This window comes from Biomphalaria glabrata, chromosome 2 (assembly GCF_947242115.1).
Source record: "Biomphalaria glabrata chromosome 2, xgBioGlab47.1, whole genome shotgun sequence".
Classification (NCBI taxonomy): domain Eukaryota; kingdom Metazoa; phylum Mollusca; class Gastropoda; family Planorbidae; genus Biomphalaria; species Biomphalaria glabrata.
The window spans coordinates 35,367,978-35,386,392 of record NC_074712.1 but is presented as its reverse complement, the minus strand read 5'-3'; the positions used below and the strand labels follow the sequence as shown (position 1 = coordinate 35,386,392).

Below are 18,415 nucleotides of genomic sequence, written 5' to 3'. Positions count from 1 at the left end.
CGAAAGATAACTCTTAGGGCTCAATTATTTTTTTTTTTTAAGTTCGCATTATTTTTCAGAAGCATTAGATGAGTTAGAGTCAAACTATAATACATTTTCTATCTAGTGTCTAGATTTATTAGAAATCTAAGTGATTAAGTTAACCGATTAAAAACCTGTATTTAAAATGCAAGAAATAGTAGCTCCAGTTGATGGCATTAAATTCGATATTGAATTAGCTTTAGAACTTCAAAAAGGGGCACAGCCATTACCTTTCCCCGGGATGGACAGTAAGAATAATTTTATTTAAAATTATTATTACATTTACTTACATTCTAGAGTATATCTAGATCTAGACATGAATCTAGTTTTAATTATCATCCATTATGATTGTGAGTGTAGAGACTACTAGAAGAGTAATTTACTATTAGCAGACACTAGAGACAGCTCTCCACATTTTTTTAAATTTTTATCCTCCATGGACATGGCGACCATGGCATATGGGATGTGGGGGGGGGGGGTATCTAAATTAATAATTCTTATCTTCCCCCAAGAGTTTGGACGAGAAGAAGAAGTAAAGGAAAGATCACTCTCTTATTTCTGCGGATAGTCACCCCACGAAAAAACAAGAGGGGGGGAGAACAAGTGGGTATTCACACTTGATACGGATGGCCGCGTGCTGGACTGTCAAACCCTGCCCGCTCCCATCTCCCTTCGTCCTGCGGGAGGTTTGGACTAGGAAGTAAACTATCGTCAACTCTGAAGGAACATCCGAAACATGACATGTAAAACATTTTACAAGCAAACATTTTACAAACACTAAATAGCAGCGCTGGACATAACCATTGTGACCAAGAAGTCATGGAAAGAGAACAAGTAATCTACTATGTATATTTACAGGTCACTAAATAGTAGGGCCGGACTTAACAATTGTGGGGCCCTATGCAAAACAGATTTCGCTGGGCCAAGTTTGGGTAGGGAAGCGGACAATAAGTGAAATTTAAGAGTTTGTATTAGAAAATAAATTCATCTATGCATTTTATTCATTCTTTACTACGTACAGAATTACTTTACGAGCCTTGCGTGTGGCAAGTCATACAGTATATCATAATAGCTAATAATTCTGTTTCCTACATTGATCACGCACAATAGCATGTCAATGATTTACCAAATGTTTCAATCTATCTTTGAGAATTGTTGACCTCAAGTAATTCTTCATTAGTTTGAGGCGCTAAAAGCTTCTTTCACCAGATTACAATTATGCTTATGCAAAATGCCGTTTTTATTTATCGCTCGTTGGATTGGTGTTTTCCATATTTAGTGACACCCCCAAAATGACAACTTTTGTCTATATATTTCCATATATTTTGTGGACTTTTTTGTATATTTTGCATTTTTGGGAGATTTCCAGGAGCTCCTGGTAAATCGACAGGAGGGCGCGGGAAATCTGTTTTAAGTTATAAAATGGTGTAATTTAATAATGTATACATATATACACATTGAATTAGAGCAGGTCCTATGAAAGTGCAGGGCCCACTGCGGTCGCATAGGTTACAGTGGCCTAAGACCATTCAACTAGTGTATAGATATTACTTGTTTGCTTCTTCTTTCTCTTTATCTAATTTTATGTATAAAATGGGGGTGCGGTGGCTGAGTGCTTGGCTTTTGAACCTGGGGTCCTGGGTTTGTATCTTAGTGGAGACTGGGATTTTGAATTTCAGGATTTTTACAGCACCCCTGAGTCTACCCAACTCAATTGGGTACCTGACTTTGGTTGGGGAAAGTAAATTCCGTTAGTCATTGTGCTGGCCACATGACACCCTGCTTGTTAACCATTGGCCAAAGAAACAGATGACCCTAACATCATCTGCCCTATAGATCGCAAAGTCTGAAAGGGGAACTTTTTTTTTTTACTTATAAATTACAGAAGATAATTATGTCCTACTCGTATCATATGTCAATCGAGTCATGCATGTTTAATTTTAATCAGAGACCTAAAGTCTGCTAAGTCATTGGTTTTCATGGCTGATTCAGGCAACCCTTTCCATGCTCTAAGGAAGAAAGAGCACTTGTATGAATTTGTCCTAGTAAATGAAATAAGAAGTGTGCCTTTATCTTTGTGTCTAAGTATTTTATAAGGTTTCGTTTTTGTATTATAAATATTGTAAATTATGGTTCAGTGTTTTATTTAGTATATAAATTGCTACTTTAGTCTTTTGTCCTGATGTGTCTCTAAATTTAGTGATTTACTAATTGGGTTACTCTAATCAAATCTTTGTTATAAAACTTTAGCTCTATTTTGTGTCCCAAAATAAAACCTTTGTTATAGGATGCTATGAAATCTAATATTGCCTAACCATGGTTATAGAGCATTTTAGTTTTATGTTCTTGTTTGATTTTTTTTTTTTTTTGATAAATCTTAATGCTTTGTTTGATTTTTTAATAGTCTCGTCAATTGGGATTCCATGATAACTTTTCATTTATTAACATCAACGTATAGTTTCCTTTTTGGAATCTATAGGTGAAATCATCACAAAATAGTCGACTCTATAAGTAAAAGTGGTATCAATTTGTCTGAAGTAGGATTTTATGCTAGAATAGGTGTCTACACTAGGTATCTAAATTGTCATTTAAGAAATGAGATGGTGGAGCAGCACAACATATTCTAATGCTTCCATCTTAACTTTCAATTTCATAGTCCCCCCTCCTTACTCTACCCACAGACTAAAACATTAAGTCCATTGTACCCCCACTAGTTTGATATACAGTTGTACTCCTTTCTGTTCAACCTCTATAGCCTTTCATTTTTTTTGTTGTTTTTATTTGCATTTTTTTTTCTGGCAATACCTGTTTGTTATTCAAGATTAGTTCCACTTCATTGGTAAATGAGGCATATGCTGAATTCCAGATCCCCCCCCTCCCCCCGCCAAAAAAAAAATACATTACTTTCATGACAATAAATATCACTATTATATTATTCCTGAAGATCTCTATGTTCAGTTATAAATGTGGCATATATTCAAATCTAAATGCAAAGGTTCTTTCCGTGGGATGAATTTAACTTTTGACACAATATTGATGTCAATCTTCTTTCCAAACATTTATTCCAGGCCTCGTTGTGGCACTGTGCTGGAAATGTCCATGAGAGGTGATGGATAGGTGAACATTCCACTCTTAAATTAATCACTTAAATTGAAATGCCACCATAAACCCTTGTTCAAATTAATAGTAAAGGTGCAATGCAATAGTGTTAAAATATAACCCTTTCCAATGATTATAATTTTTATACAGCTTTCTCAAACTCTCTTTACTTTTTGCCTTAAAATGGACATTTTTGTGTTTTAAAACTGACTATGAAATATAGTCTAAGTCAAACTGTTTTACAGAAAATGATAGACTATAGTTTTAGATTTGGATTACATGAAATATAGGCCTGAAGACATTCTTCATAAAATAAATTCATTCATAAAACTTTGCTTTATTAATTATTAAAGTTTATAAACATTCTAATGCTTTCTTATATTCATTATAGAAAATCATATACCAACTAAATACACATCAAACAAAATAAATAAATGCTGGTTTAATAATAGACTAAAGAAGCTTTGTAAACAGAAGGAAAACCTATATAGTAAATTTAAAGAAACTAATGCAGAAAGAGTTTACAAACAGTATATCAAAATTAAACACTTAACCCAAAAAGTAAGCAGACAGCTGCAGAGTGAATACATAAACAATGTAATATCTAAAGATAACAACAAAAACCTATGGTCATACATAAGGTCTAAGAAAATGGAAACAACAGGCATAGCGCCATTAAAAGATGAACATAACATAATACATAATGATAATGAAACTAAAGCAAACATCCTAAACAAATACTTTGCATCAGAATTCTCAGCCCCAGGAGACAAAGACATATTACTGAATTTGAACCAAGTAGACAACATAGAAGATATAGTAGTACAAGAAAATGGAATTCAAAAACTATTAGCCAACACTAAACCAAATAAAGCGTCTGGATCTGATGGTATTCCAGCTAGATTACTCAAAGAACTAAGCAATGAGCTAGCACCAGTGTTCAAAATACTCTTTCAGGCTTCACTTAACCAGGGCAGAGTACCAAAGGACTGGAAAGAAGCTAATGTCACTACCCTATTTAAAAAAGGAGAAAAATCTGACCCAGGAAACTACAGACCAGTATCACTTACCAGCATCACATGTAAAATCCTAGAACACATAATATGTAGCAACATCATAAACCACTTAGACAAACATAATGTCCTCACACCATACCAACATGGCTTTAGGAAATATAGATCATGTGAAACACAACTAATAGGACTAATTAATGATTTTTCAAAAGGTTTAGATAATAGTGAACAAATAGATGCTATCTTACTAGATTTTTCTAAGGCTTTTGACAAAGTTCACCACTATAGTTTGCTTAAAAAATTAAAATATTTCAGCATTAATGGTCCACTGCATCAGTGGATTAAAGATTTTCTGATAGGGAGAGAACAAACTGTAATAATAAATGGCTCTAAATCAACACTGATAACAGTAAACTCAGGTGTACCTCAAGGAACAGTCTTGGGTCCACTACTATTTTTAATTTACATAAATGATTTACCAAATTGCATTACTTCAGGAACAAAAGTCAGATTATTTGCAGACGATTGCATAATATATAGAACAATAAAAACAACACAAGACACAGATATTTTACAAAGAGAATTAGATGAATTACAGAAATGGGAATCAAATTGGAGCATGTCTTTCCACCCAGAAAAAAAAAACTAAAACAAATTAATTCCAATTATCTTATTCATGGCAAACCAGTAACACAGACTAGAAACGCAAAATACCTAGGTGTTATTATAAATGAAAAACTGTCATGGAATCCACATATTGATGAAACTACAAAAAAATCAAACAAAGCATTAGGATTTATTAAAAGAAATTTCTATAAATCAAATAAGAACATAAAACTAAAATGTTATTTAACCTTGGTTAGGCCAATAATAGAATATGCATCCTCCATTTGGGACCCCTCAACTCAAGAAAACATTAAGAAACTGGAACAGACACAAAATAGAGCAGTGAGATTCATAACAAACGAATATTCACATTTGACTAGAGTAACACCTTTAGTAAAATCACTAAATTTAGAAAGCCTTCAGGACAGAAGGCTCAAAAGTAAAGTAGCAATCATACATAAAACACTGAACCATAATCTTCAAATACAAAAACAAAATTTAATAAAATACTCTGAAAGACACAAAGATAAAGGCACATTCCTCGTCCCATATGCTAGGACAAATTTGTACAAATACTCCTTGTTCCCTAGTTCTATTAGAGCATGGAATGGGTTGCCTGAGCTAGCCAGGAAAACCAGTGACTTGGCAGAATTTAAGTCATTGGTTAATATGCATGACTAAATGCATGACGCGGAGAACGTAATCTTCTTTTTTGAAGTAACATCTGTATTATATAAGATAAGATAAGATACTGGTAAGATTATTGTTCTAATATTCCAAATAGGATATGATTATAAGCTAATATAAATGCTTATCTTTCTTTATGAATTCAGGGTTTATTTTTTTAAGTTCTGTAGTTTGAAATCTTTTTAACAATGGTTAATTTTTTTTTTACCAATATAGTATCAGTTTTTTCCCAGGTGTAAAGATAAGGTGTAGCAAAATAAAATTACTCCCAATTTCTAATCTTATGATCCTTATCATGTCGAAAATTATAAATCATACAAATCTGATTATTAATATCAAAAAATGATGTCAACTGATTTTTTAAAATCTTGTTCATTTCAGAATCAGGAGCAGCTATCTGTACATATTTCATCAATTCAGTTTGTAATAAAGGCTCAGCATGTCCCTTTCGTCACATCAAAGGTGATAGAAGCATAGTTTGCAAACATTGGCTTCGTGGACTTTGCAAGAAAGGAGATGATTGTGAATTTCTTCATGAATTTGATATGTCTAAAATGCCAGAATGCTTTTTTTTCTCAAAATTTGGTATGTTTTATTATTCACAAATAGAAAAGAGCCAAACATATTAACTAATAATATTTCCTTGAAAATATATCAATGATGCCTGTACATTTTTTATCTAAAAGAGAATAATAAAGTCAGTTTAATGAAATTATAGAAATTATATATGTGTCCAACGCGAATAGCCCAAATTTTCAGTAAAAGAAATTACAAAAGTTATTTCTCTATAGAAAGTTATATAAAACCACAGACCTATGTATACTACAATAAATATAGGTATTTGTTCTCTATTTACAATTTAATTAGGTAGGTGCTGTTTTACTATTACACTCCGAGTATCAGATTTTAGAAAAACCCTGGTTCATTTTTTTTTTTTTGTAATGCTATTCGCTAACACCGTATAGATCTCTTTGTTAGTATAATTAAATCTATATATTAAAATCTGTTTGAATGCATTGATAAAATAGTAGATCTAGAGCTACATATTATAAATAGATTAGTAGATTTATGTTAATAAATTAAGTGGAATAGATCTATTGTTCTAGAATTTTTTATTTTTTTTGGCATCTCGTACAGCACAGCAGACATACTTACAAAAGCCGTCAAGTTGCAATATGTTTTGCATATACAGTTCACGCCATTCGCGGTTCTGCGTATACCGTAGGCGTAGTCATATCACCACATGGGCACATGTGATTTGTGAAACATTCAAATAAATAGTAAACACTGGACTCATCATTAATCTTCGGAAACACTGACATTGTCATTAAGTAGACTCTATATCTAGATCTAGAAAAATTCTATTGCTAGTCTGAATCAGACTCAGTAGATCTACTATCTATACAATATTGAATATACTTCTACTTATAGATCTACTTTTCAACGTCAAGATCTAATATATCAATATAATAATAACAAGGCTTGTCATCGAGTCCAAAGATTCATGAGAAATGCAATATTTCCTGTCGATACGCATCCTCAGCTGTGACCTACATATATTCCCACAACCAAGGCAAGCATAACCATTGTCTGCCTATGTTCGATTAAAATTTTCTTTTCGCCATCTGCATCTGTCCTTTTGGTCTCAAATGTGCATCCCACAGCCTTTGTGAGTGACCTCCAGCTGTCTGTCTAATTCTGAGACCTCATGCAACTAGGTGCTCTCTTCTATGACTGCTTTGGCAAGTAAGTGCCTATTCTGGTCTTTTAAGCGTTTCCGTGGTGCACCTGTTACATTGACCACCTTTTAGCTCACCAAAAAAGACTGCTTTTGGCATATGTTTGTCCCCCATACGGGGTACGTGCCCTACACAGCATAACTGTCAGACCATAAGAACTCCCTCTACACTAGTATATACTGTTCCTACCGGCATTTGCAAAGACATCGCTGTTTGTAGTGCTGTCTGGCTACCGTATGTTTATGATGGAGCTCAAGCATCTTTGGTGAAAGCGTTTAAGTAGTCTTAGTTGTTTTCTGTATAATACCCATGTTTCAGAGCCATATAGAAGGGTTGAGAGAGACACTGCTTGGTAAACACTTTTTTTTTGTAGGCAGGCGATATATTCCGCCAACTCACTCCTGGAGGCGTCCAAAATCACTACTGGCCATGGCCAGACGGTTATCAACTTCCTGAAAGCGATGTGTTATTCAATACTATGTTTCCTAGAAGTGGTCTACCACGTTACGTCCATTTACTGTGATCTTTGGGGCTGAGTAGGTTTTATTGGTTCACTTCTGGAACATGACTTCTTTTTGCCCAAGGTTTATAGATAAACAGAAAGAAGCTTATTAGTTGACCGCGATCTGGAGATTATGTTCATTGTGGGCTAGCAGGGCGCAATCATCAGCAAAGAGAAGCTCTGTTATGACCATTTCCTTTGTTTTTTGTATGGGATAGTAGACGTTGAAGATTGCCGAACGAAACATGATGTTGATGCCTTCGTGCAATTGCTGCCTCATTTGACCCTGCATTATGCCATAGAAGATAGCGAGTAGAGTAGGAGCAAGTACACAGCCCTGTTTCACACCATTTTCTATTGAGATATGATTGACAGGTCAACATTGTGTCTAATCTGGCCTTTTTGTCCCACAAGAAACTGCTTGAGAATGGATAGGAGCATATTTGGGCATCCAAGCCTGGCCAGAATCCTCCATTAACAATTGACCATGTCAAAAGCCTTGATGAGGTCCATGAAGGCAGTGTACATATAGGTTTATATAGTATACTAGACTTAAATCTACTCTAAAATCAAGACTAAGTCTAAGACTCTAGATCTAAACTGCCTATCGGATTTGATCCCAACTACCTGTATTTTTGTGCAGAATTTTTTTCTATCAGGTATACTTAAATTTACAGCATAATAATGTCAGATTAATTTAAAATGAGAACTAAAAAATGCAAAAGATATATAAGGAAAAAAGTACTTCTGGCCCAATTTCTAATTCTAGTTTTAAATCAAAGAAACGAAACGCATAAGCGCAACATAGCCCATTGAAATTAGTAAAATAAATATTTTTAACTGAATTCATGTAGAAAAAGATATATGGCTCCTTTTGTCTCGAAAGGCAATGGATGCGCCCAAGTGAGTCACTGGTTTTGGCTTAATCTTGAGACGGGGCAGAATCTGGTGTGGCTAATCAAGCCAATTCTAGAACGGCAGACTTTGCCACAATTCGTACATGTGTTTGTACTCTGATTTAGGGCTAGCAGACAGGGCAGCTTTCTTTTTTTCCCTCTTGATTAAAGCCGCTTCAATTCTTTTGTTCTCAGCAAGGGTTGTCCCAGCACGCACAGTCTGTCTCCATGCACTCCGGTCTTTGGCTATGTTTTCCCACATACTTTCACTGATGCCTGAGGCTCTCATGTCTCGCTTGCAAACATCTCTATATGTTAGTCTTGGGAGGCCCTTGGGTCTGACTCCTTCCACAAGCTCAGCATATAAGATATCTTTCGGTATTCTACCATCTGGCATGCGGGTGACATGTCCGAGCCAGCGTAATCTTCTTTGTGTCAGGAGAGCATACATGCTGTTCATATTGGCCAATCTCAAAACTTCCTGATTGGAGACATGGTCCCTCCAAGAGATGACCATTATGCGTCTCAGGCAGCGCAAGTGGAAACTATTCAATCTGTGCTCTTGGTACATGTATGTTGACCAGCTTTCACTGCCATAAAGGAGAGTGCTCACAACACAGGCGTTGTAGACTAGGATTTTGGTCGCTGTGGTCAATTTACCATTTTCCCAGACGCACTTGGAGAGTTTTGCCAATGCTGTGGTAGCTTTTCCTATCCTTTTTGTCAGCTCGATGTCTAAGTCTAGGTTACTGACAATTGTTGAACCCAAGTAGGTAAATTCCTGCACCACTGAAAGGGTGTGGTTCCCAATTTGTATTATAGGTATTTCTGCGACGTCTTGTGCCAGGATTTCGGTCTTGGAGAGACTTATAGTAAGGCTAAACTCTTGACAAGCAGCTGCTAAGGCGTTCACTAGCTTCTGTAGACCTCCTTGTGAGTGAGATACGAGTGCCACGTCATCGGCAAACAGCAGCTCCCTTATCAAGATACGACGCCTTTTCGTTTTGGCTTTAAGACGTGCCAGGTTAAAGAGCCTTCCATCGGATCTGCTATGGATGTATATTCCGTCTTCCAGGGATTTAAAAGCACTGGATAGTACGACTGAGAAGAAGATGCCAAATAGTGTAGGGGCCAGTACACATCCTTGTTTTACACCGCTCTTAATGGAGAATGGCCTGGAGGAAGAACTTTCAAACTGAACGGTGCCCTGCATATTTTTGTGAAAAGCTGACACTAGTTTTCTTAACTTATTTGGGCAGCCGATTCTCTCTAGTACAGCAAACAGACCGCTTCTGCTAACAAGGTCAAAGGCCTTGGTCAAATCAATAAAAACTATGAAGAGGGGCTGGTTTTGTTCTCTGCTCTTCTCCTGTAGCTGCCGCAGAGAGAAAATCATATCTGTTGTAGATCTACCTGCCCTAAAGCCACACTGCGACTCTGGATAAACACGATCTGCCAGGATCTGTAATCGCTTTAGTAATACTCTAGCAAAAGCCTTCCCGACTATGCTAAGCAGTGAGATGCCTCTGTAATTGTTACAATCAGAGCGGTCGCCTTTATTTTTATAAATTGTAACAATGTTGGAGTCTTTCAATTCCTGGGGGACCATTCCTTGTTCCCAGCACAAGCTTAGCAGTTCATGGAGTGGTTTGATTAGGGCATGTTTTCCAGCCTGAATTACTTCAGCAGGAATGCCATCTCCTCCGGGTGTTTTCCCATGTGCAAGCATGTCAATGGCAATGCTCAGCTCCTTTACTGAGGGCGTTTCGTCTAATTCCGTCAAAACTGGAAGTGATGGGAAGTTGGAAACAGCATTTGGTGAGATGGCGTTTTCAATCTGGTAGAGTTCTGCATAGTGTTCTACCCATCGTTCCATTTGCAGCGCACGATCGCTGATGATTGAGCCATCTTTTGACTTTAGCGGAGCACACTTGCTGGTGTGAGGTCCAAAGGCTTTTCTCATGCCCTCATATAGTCCTCTTATGTTACCACAGTCTGCACAAGATTGAATGTCTTCGCATAGCTCCTGCCAGTATTTGTTAGCACATTGTCTCGCTACTCTTTGGGCATTGTTACGTGCAGCTCTGAGCCTTTTTAAGTTGCTTGGGGTGGGATCCTTCTTGTAGATTAGCATGGCTGCTCTCTTGTTCGTGGTGGCAGTTTCCATTTCTGGTAGACTAGCTTCAAACCAGTCTTCGCTTTTCTTGGTTTTGTTTCCAAAGACCAGTGATGATGTTTGGTAGATTGTATCACGCATAAACGTCCAGCCTTTTTCTACCTCAGTCACAGAGAAGTTTTTAAAAGCTTCCTCTAATTTGTTCTCAGATTCGGTGCAAAGATCAGGATTTTTTGTGCTAGTAGTATTCAGGCATGATTTTCTTTTTCCCTGTGAAGTGTGGATCTTAGTTGGCAGCAGTCTTGTCCGGCAGGACACTAAAGTATGATCAGTATCACAATCCGCGCTTTGGTAGCTACGTGTCAGCAGTATATTTCCAATGTCCTTTTTTCGTGTCAGTATCATATCCAGCTGGTGCCAGTGCCCAGACCTAGGGTGCCTCCATGAGACACAGTGCTGTGGTTTTGTTCTGAAGTATGTGTTGGTAATGCAGAGCTCATGGTATGTGCAGAATTCAAGCAGTCTTTGTCCGTTCTCATTCATCTTTCCGATTCCAAAAAGCCCAAGACAGTCTGGCCAGGTAGTGTGATCTGATCCTACTCTGGCATTGAAGTCACCTAGAAGGATCATATGTTCTTTTTGAGGAATGTTTGCAATGGCTTCTTTGAGGTCTTCATAGAACTTGTCTTTGTCCTCCTGAAGTGAGCATAGTGTGGGGGCATAGGCACTAATTAGAGTGACTTGTCCAGATGCTGTCATCATACTTATGCTTAGTAGCCGTTCCGAGCCACCAACTGGAGGGACTATCATGGGAAGAAGACTGTTCTTGACAGCAAAGCCCACACCATGTATTTGAGTCTCATCCTGTGCTCGCGGAGCATGCCGTTTTCGGCCAGTCGGGTTTCTTGCAGGGCTGCAATGTCAATATGTAGCCTTTTTAGCTCGTTGTTTATAACTGCCGTCTTCCTTGCATCGTCGATCTGCCTAAGTTCATCAGTGAGACCAGGACACATTGTCCTGACATTCCAAGTGGCCAGTCGCATGACAGGGATTTTCTTTTTCAGTTTAATTTTTCTTCTTTTTTTTGCTTGGTGCAAGTTTCCAGCCTACTTGTCGTTTTAAACTAAGCTCTAAGCACCCATTAGAGCAGGCAGGCTGTGGCGGATCAGCACCTAACTGACTGGGGGCTGCCCAGGTTGAGGCGGGCGGTAGCTGATCAGTGAGGCGCGAAGACCTCTCCCACCGTCAGAGACAACCCGTGGCGTCCATACATTACGCCAATCAAGTTGGACTTATAACCCGTAACTGTTGTCTCCCGTGTTGTTTTAGCCGCTTTGCAGCAGCACCAGAGTTTCCTCTCCGGGGCGCATTCCTGGGCCTTGGATAAAGGGGTCATGGGTGGCCCATGCGTCATGATCCCTCTCTCGACCTTGCTGATGTGATCCAAAGGAACGCATCGCATTACATTTGGCACCAACTCAGTTGCAGAAGCTGCCGGAGGGAATTTCGTAGCTGATACTCCCAACGCCTAAGGGGCTTCACTCCTGATTTCTCCTCGAGGTTGTCTCCTGAAGCCTCAGTACCGCAAGGCAGCGGGGGTTTGAAGTCAGAGTACCCCTCTCCTAGATGAACTGCCTTACTAGGCTGACGAGCTCCATCTGCCCGAAGCTCCCGGTTTTGTGGCGCCAGGTATCCGCCTTCACCCCTTCACCTGTTAGTAAGAGCAGTTTCGCCGGGCTTAATATCTAAACCACACGAGCAGGCCAGGTGCTGGACTTAGTTGTCAGAGGCTATTTGAGACGCATGCCATTAGGAGTACTTTATAGACAATGGGAGCTTAACCCCATTGACACCCCTGGCCATGACAACCTTTGAAACCAGAAAAAGATAATACTGAAAATAACTGAGTTATCCTTTATGCAAACTCAATAAAGACAAAGAAGATTGTTTGTAGAGTTTTTTTTTAAGCCAAATATTTTGTTAAGTACTATGTTTCGTTTTTTTTGCATTGGCATTGAACTATTATTTGTTAATATGCTTGCTGTTTATTATGATATTGATATTTAAAAAAAATTACTACCAGGTCAGTGTAGCAATAAAGAGTGTCCCTTTCTTCATATTGATCCACAAAACAAAGTCCGTGATTGTCCTTGGTATGATCGGGGGTTTTGTAGGCATGGTAAGATTTCATTATTTTTTTTACTTTACATATTTTTATAGTTAATATATGCCATAAAAATGGTTCTTATTGTGCTGATATATACAGTATCATAAGCATTGTTACTGAACACAAAGTCTGCTACTATTCATTGAGACATTTTTGTTGGCTTTAAACAATTGAATTTTCTTTTCTTTGTAAAGTTTAATAAAACTTGTATACCTTTATATAAATATTCTTTAAATGCTGAATTGTTTTTAAATTGTTTTTACATTAATTACAATACATATTTTCAGTTTTTATAAAGAGTTTACATTTAAAACTCATTGAATTAATAGACTACTTCTATACTATTAGGCAAGTTAAATTTTGCTATCAATTTTAATTATTTGTTTGTCTCCCTACTGTTCAATGTTATTAAATAAGAAATATTAGCAGTAATTTACTATGAATAAAGAATTATTTCTTATACTTTTTTATACAGGTCCTAACTGTAAAAACAGACATGTTAGAAGAGTTATTTGCCAATGTTACTTGAATGGCTTCTGTCTTGATGGTCCTAATTGTAAATATGTTCAGTAAGTTTGTTTTCATAGTTACAACATGCTCCTACTTGTTATTCTAGTTTTGAGTCTCTATCTTCTCTTAAACGCTAAAGTATTTATTAAAATGGTTTCCTTTAAAAATAACTAAAAATCAAACGAAAAAAACATTTCAAGTTATATACATTTTAATTTACATGAAAGCTTATTCTTTTCTGATCAGTAAAATGAAAAAGATATGCCCAGAAATGCATAGGAATGCTAAAATTTTAGTTTCATTTTTAGTATTAACTTTTTGGATCTTCTTCACAAGTCCATCATTCAAGATACCAGATCCTGACCCTATATTTGCCCAGAAGAAGCAGTCCATAGTCTGTCATCTCTGCATGCAGCCAGGTCACAAAGCCATCCAATGCCATGCAGCTAAACAACCAGGGGTAGGTTGAGCTTTCTAATGATAGTATTTTACCTAGAAGTATCAGGGGTTGGTAGAGCTTTCTAATGATAGTCAATGCCTGGCATTATGCATTTAACACCAGGCAACAGATTTATTTCTTGCCAACCCTGAAAAAAAATAATTTTACTACTTTTATTAAACTTTAGTTTAACATAGAGGTTGGTGACTACTAAAAGTGAAATTAACCAATTTGACACAGTCGCACATGTCGCTAAACAATTCAGTGATAGCTGGTGTAATTAAAAAGTTATGGTTTTAAAAAGACTCCTAGTATTTTGTTAATTTTATTTTAACAATTTTCTTTAAAATTATTCTAGAAGCTACAAAAATTGAATTGTAGCCACAGTACTCTGAACTCGTTTCTTACTATACTTACTATAACTGCCTAAGGTTTACAATAAATTAATGTAATTATCCCTATCTACATGTATATCACTGATTTTCTACGATGCCTCTATGAAATTTTCTTTTTTACCTTTTGCAGCAAACTTTGGATGACTTAGTACAAATACAACTCCAGGCATCTCAACAAATGCAACAGCAGCAGACCAATCAGACCACTCAAAGAGAAAGACGGCCATTGGATCAGATAACTTGTTTTAAAGTACATTTATATATATACATATATTAAATCTAGCAATTATAGTATGTAAACATTTAATACCCTATATTAATGTTTTGTTTCATACAAATAATTTGTTCGTCTTTTTTTTTTCAGTGTGGAGAAAAAGGTCATTTTGCAAACAGATGTCCAAAAGGTCACTTAGCATTCCTTTCCGCAGCTAACTATGCAAATAATCAGAGTACTGGTACTGGGAATCCAGCATAGTTTGAATTGAGTGTGATGAAAGTACTTGAAACTTATGAACATATTAAATGTAATACGAGATGATACAAACATTTGTATTTTTTGCAAACATAAAGATGTGATGCCATAAATGCTCAGGATAACTTTCTTGATGGCTCATTAAAAAAAAAATAAACAGTCTTTTAGTGTAATCTAAATCACTGTCATACTATTGCTTCTTGCTTAGTGATACATACCACTAAACATTTTATTTGGTTGTAGTGTTTTTAAATAAAGCATTAATTAAACAACATTTTATTCTAAAACATTGTTTAAATGATTTTGAGCTTCAGTATTAGTTAAACATCAATGTATACTAATTTCAATATGATAGGTTTAGTAGCCCAAATCATGGCTCAGTTATACACTTTTTTAAAAAAAAAAATTATATGGAAATATTTCATACAAGAAATATAGCAAAACTTAATTCAGATTTTAACCTGGAAAAATATCATTGTGTCTTACTAAACTTTTGATGACTTAAAAAAAATGCTTTGAAATTCTCTCCATATTTTTATTTTAATGAAGCACAGACAATGTTAAGTATATTAAATGCCATTGTTTTGAAATAGCACCCTTTATAAAATAAACTTTCAGAATTAAAGTTTATTAATTTGCAAAAGTAGTTTAGTTTGTGCTACAATATTATTCTGTTATAAGCTGTTGTCACTAGATACGCCTTTTTTTTTTTCTCAAGTTCTATATCTAACTTAAAATTACTTGAGTGGTTTCTCACTTTTTGAAACAAACAAAACATGAGAACCATTGTACATACAAAATATGTTTCTTGATGAATGCTTCAGATGTTTGTATTAAACTTTTTTTTTTATGTTCCAAAGCAGCATAGTGAATTTGAAATGAGACCAACAAGTGTGAATATTTTGTTGCATATCTTACTTTGTGTACAATAAGTTGAATGATTTTTAAATTAAATTGTAATATAATTGTGTTTTAACTAAATAAAAAAAATGCACTTATTTTCTCGTCCCTATGTGAATTAAATTTATTTAGCAATACTATTGTTAAGATTAGTTTTATAAATATAGTCTACCTTATATAAGGCTGCTGAAATACCACACCACAGGCAGTTTCTTTTGGAACTGAGCTCAAAAAAGAAATATTGCTATCATTAATAGGGAGCTTGCAACATAATTTGGTTAGAAAGAGGTGTTGGAAAGAGACATGTACTCAGAACGGATACTGCATATAACTAAGACCATCTCATGGACTTTAATAAGGCCTTATTCAATACAGGAAAATATTAAGAGTGGTACAGGTATAAAAAATTATTTATCTTTCTACTGAAGTTGCAATAACAAAAGCTGCCTTTTAATGACCTCACACAAATATGGGGAGGGGGGGGGGGTTTGCACAATTTCACCACGAAACCAACCAAAATGCAATCATAAAATCCAAAAACATTTACATCTTTTTGCAATATGGAAAAAAAAATGGACTTCATCTAAACTCTAAACTATTGTTTTAACTCTGCCATGCGCACCGCCATCTAAGCTAGCGCAGAATGTGCGCACTGTTATAGACTAGACTGAAAGGATGTCAACATTAGGAAGAAGAGAACAAGTCCCGCCCAAGTCTAGAGCCGATATGAAGAGACTGCGCTAAAGGCAAATGTTGTTTTGTGTAGACCTACTTGTGATATCCCGTGAATAAACATTGTGGCCTCGTTGAGTTGCTTCCCTTAAATTATTACATTGATGTCAGAAGTGGGATTGGGCAACTCAACGAAGGCCTTAGGTAGGAGCTAATTTAAAATGACATCTATGAAACGGCTAGACGAGCTGGAGTTGAAGGAACTGAAAGTAGAGCTCGATCGGCGGCGTCTGAAACGCTTTGAAAAGAATAAAGACATTCTTAGAGTACGTCTTCGGCAGGCTCTGACTGGTGAAGGGAAGGATTCGGAAACATATTTGTTTGAGGTGGATCCAGATATCGGTGAGCTTCTGAAAACTATGAACAATTCGCTAAAAGACATATGACTCGATGCATGAAGAAATGAAAATGATGGGAAACAAGGTGGATGAGAGTGTTTTGAAAAAGGAAGGCCAAAAAGACCAAAGTGATCAAATGGTGTCGCAAGCAAAAGAAGGAATAGACTCGTTATTGAAGCAGTTATCTGGTCAGGACTGTGGCTGCACAAACAGTGGTGATGGAGGCGCTGGGGTTTATAGTGCCGTCTGTGACTGTTGTGGGCAAGTCTTGCGGGGGTGACTTTCAAGACGAGAAACGTGACGACGATTGCTGCGACGATCTCAGCGGGATGTTTCGAATCGAAACGAAAGAAACAAATACCAGGGAAGTCAGCTATGTGCTTGAAGCTTTTGTTCCTAGTGTATCTGCAACGAGTACCTCAATGAGCCGAAAAGATCAAAACAACATTTGCCTTTAGCGCAGTCTCTTCATATCGGCTCTAGACTTGGGCGGAATTCGTACTCTTCTTCCTAATGTTGACATCCTTTTCAGTCTAGTCTATAACAATGCGCACCTTCTGCACTAGCTTGGATGGCGGTGCACATGGCAGGGTTATAACACTATTTTATTCCCACATTAATCCGTTTCTTTGAAAGTTATATGCTATTTATATTCTTTACTTCCATTGGGTGTAGGCCTAATTGATAAGTTAAGGAAATTCCATTGTCATCAGGGATCCGCTCTCGGCCTTTCTGAGGGAGCATCTAACGCTTACCTAAGTCCCCTACCTGTACTAGCTTTTTTGGTCTGGGGGTGTTACAAAAAAAAAGGATAGCCACTGCCTAAAGTGCTGCAGCATTTGATGTTTAGAGATGCCCAACCTTTGAGCGCAGTTGTTTATCAAGAAGTGACCTCCCACTTCAATGCACTGAAAATATTAACTATTATTATATCTCTGTATCTAGCATATGAATGGAAATTTTGTTTCTGTTTACTTTAGTAAACAACAATAGGTATGTTAGAGATAGTGCCAAAACTTATAGAATCTATAACTGTAACCAGGACTGACACTATACATAGGCAATATGGCTGACGGCTATTCCCTAGGATGCGAAGGTATCCCCCAGGTCTTCTACATAGTGTAATACTACATTAATCCAACCCTGCAAATATTGTCTAGTATATGATGTGCTACAGGACCTGCGGGATACTAAGATAGTCACCCTCAGGGGCGGACTGGGTGTCAAAATAGGCCAGGGCATTTCTATACAAACCGGCCTATAAATTGTATATCATACGATGGGCATCCTAACTGTCCACAAAATTATTATGCTTATTTTTATAATGTATGGATATGAATGAATACAGTGAACTCATATCTTTATAAGAATTATAGGCCTTATGTTGCTTTTTATATCACTAATTTTGTAGGATGAAGCCTACTAGTAGCACTAGCTAGTCTATGGATGCTGATGTAAGTTTTTACATTATATCGGAAAATGAGTTGTATTAATTAGTATTACACTGTAGAGCCTGTGAAAGATATTTTTAAAGCACGACGTTCAGATGGGTCACTTTTACAAGAGAATATTAAAAAACGTGTCATGGTGGCATCCATGCGGCCCTTTCGGTGGCCCTACCGGCACATTTAGGTATTGGACCACCGGGCATTTGCCCGAATACCCATCAAGCCAGTTCGCCCCTGGTCACCCTGTACAAGAACATAGGTGACAGGAGCGACTGCAACAATTACTTGGGAATTTCTCTCGTAAGTATCATAAGAGAACAATTTGCGCGAGTGAT

General features: G+C 36.8%; 1 protein-coding gene across 1 annotated transcript; it reads left to right on the top strand.

Moving 5' to 3' along the window:
- Positions 1-18: 18 nt before the first annotated feature.
- On the top strand, positions 19-15,660 carry LOC106075167 (cleavage and polyadenylation specificity factor subunit 4-like). Its single transcript, XM_056020262.1, has 7 exons — positions 19-269; positions 5,808-6,011; positions 12,763-12,858; positions 13,322-13,415; positions 13,693-13,816; positions 14,321-14,440; positions 14,555-15,660. Exons 1-7 carry the CDS (start codon positions 167-169, stop codon positions 14,663-14,665), a joined length of 852 nt encoding a protein of 283 aa, XP_055876237.1. The 5' UTR covers positions 19-166; the 3' UTR covers positions 14,666-15,660.
- The last annotated feature ends 2,755 nt before the right edge of the window (positions 15,661-18,415 follow it).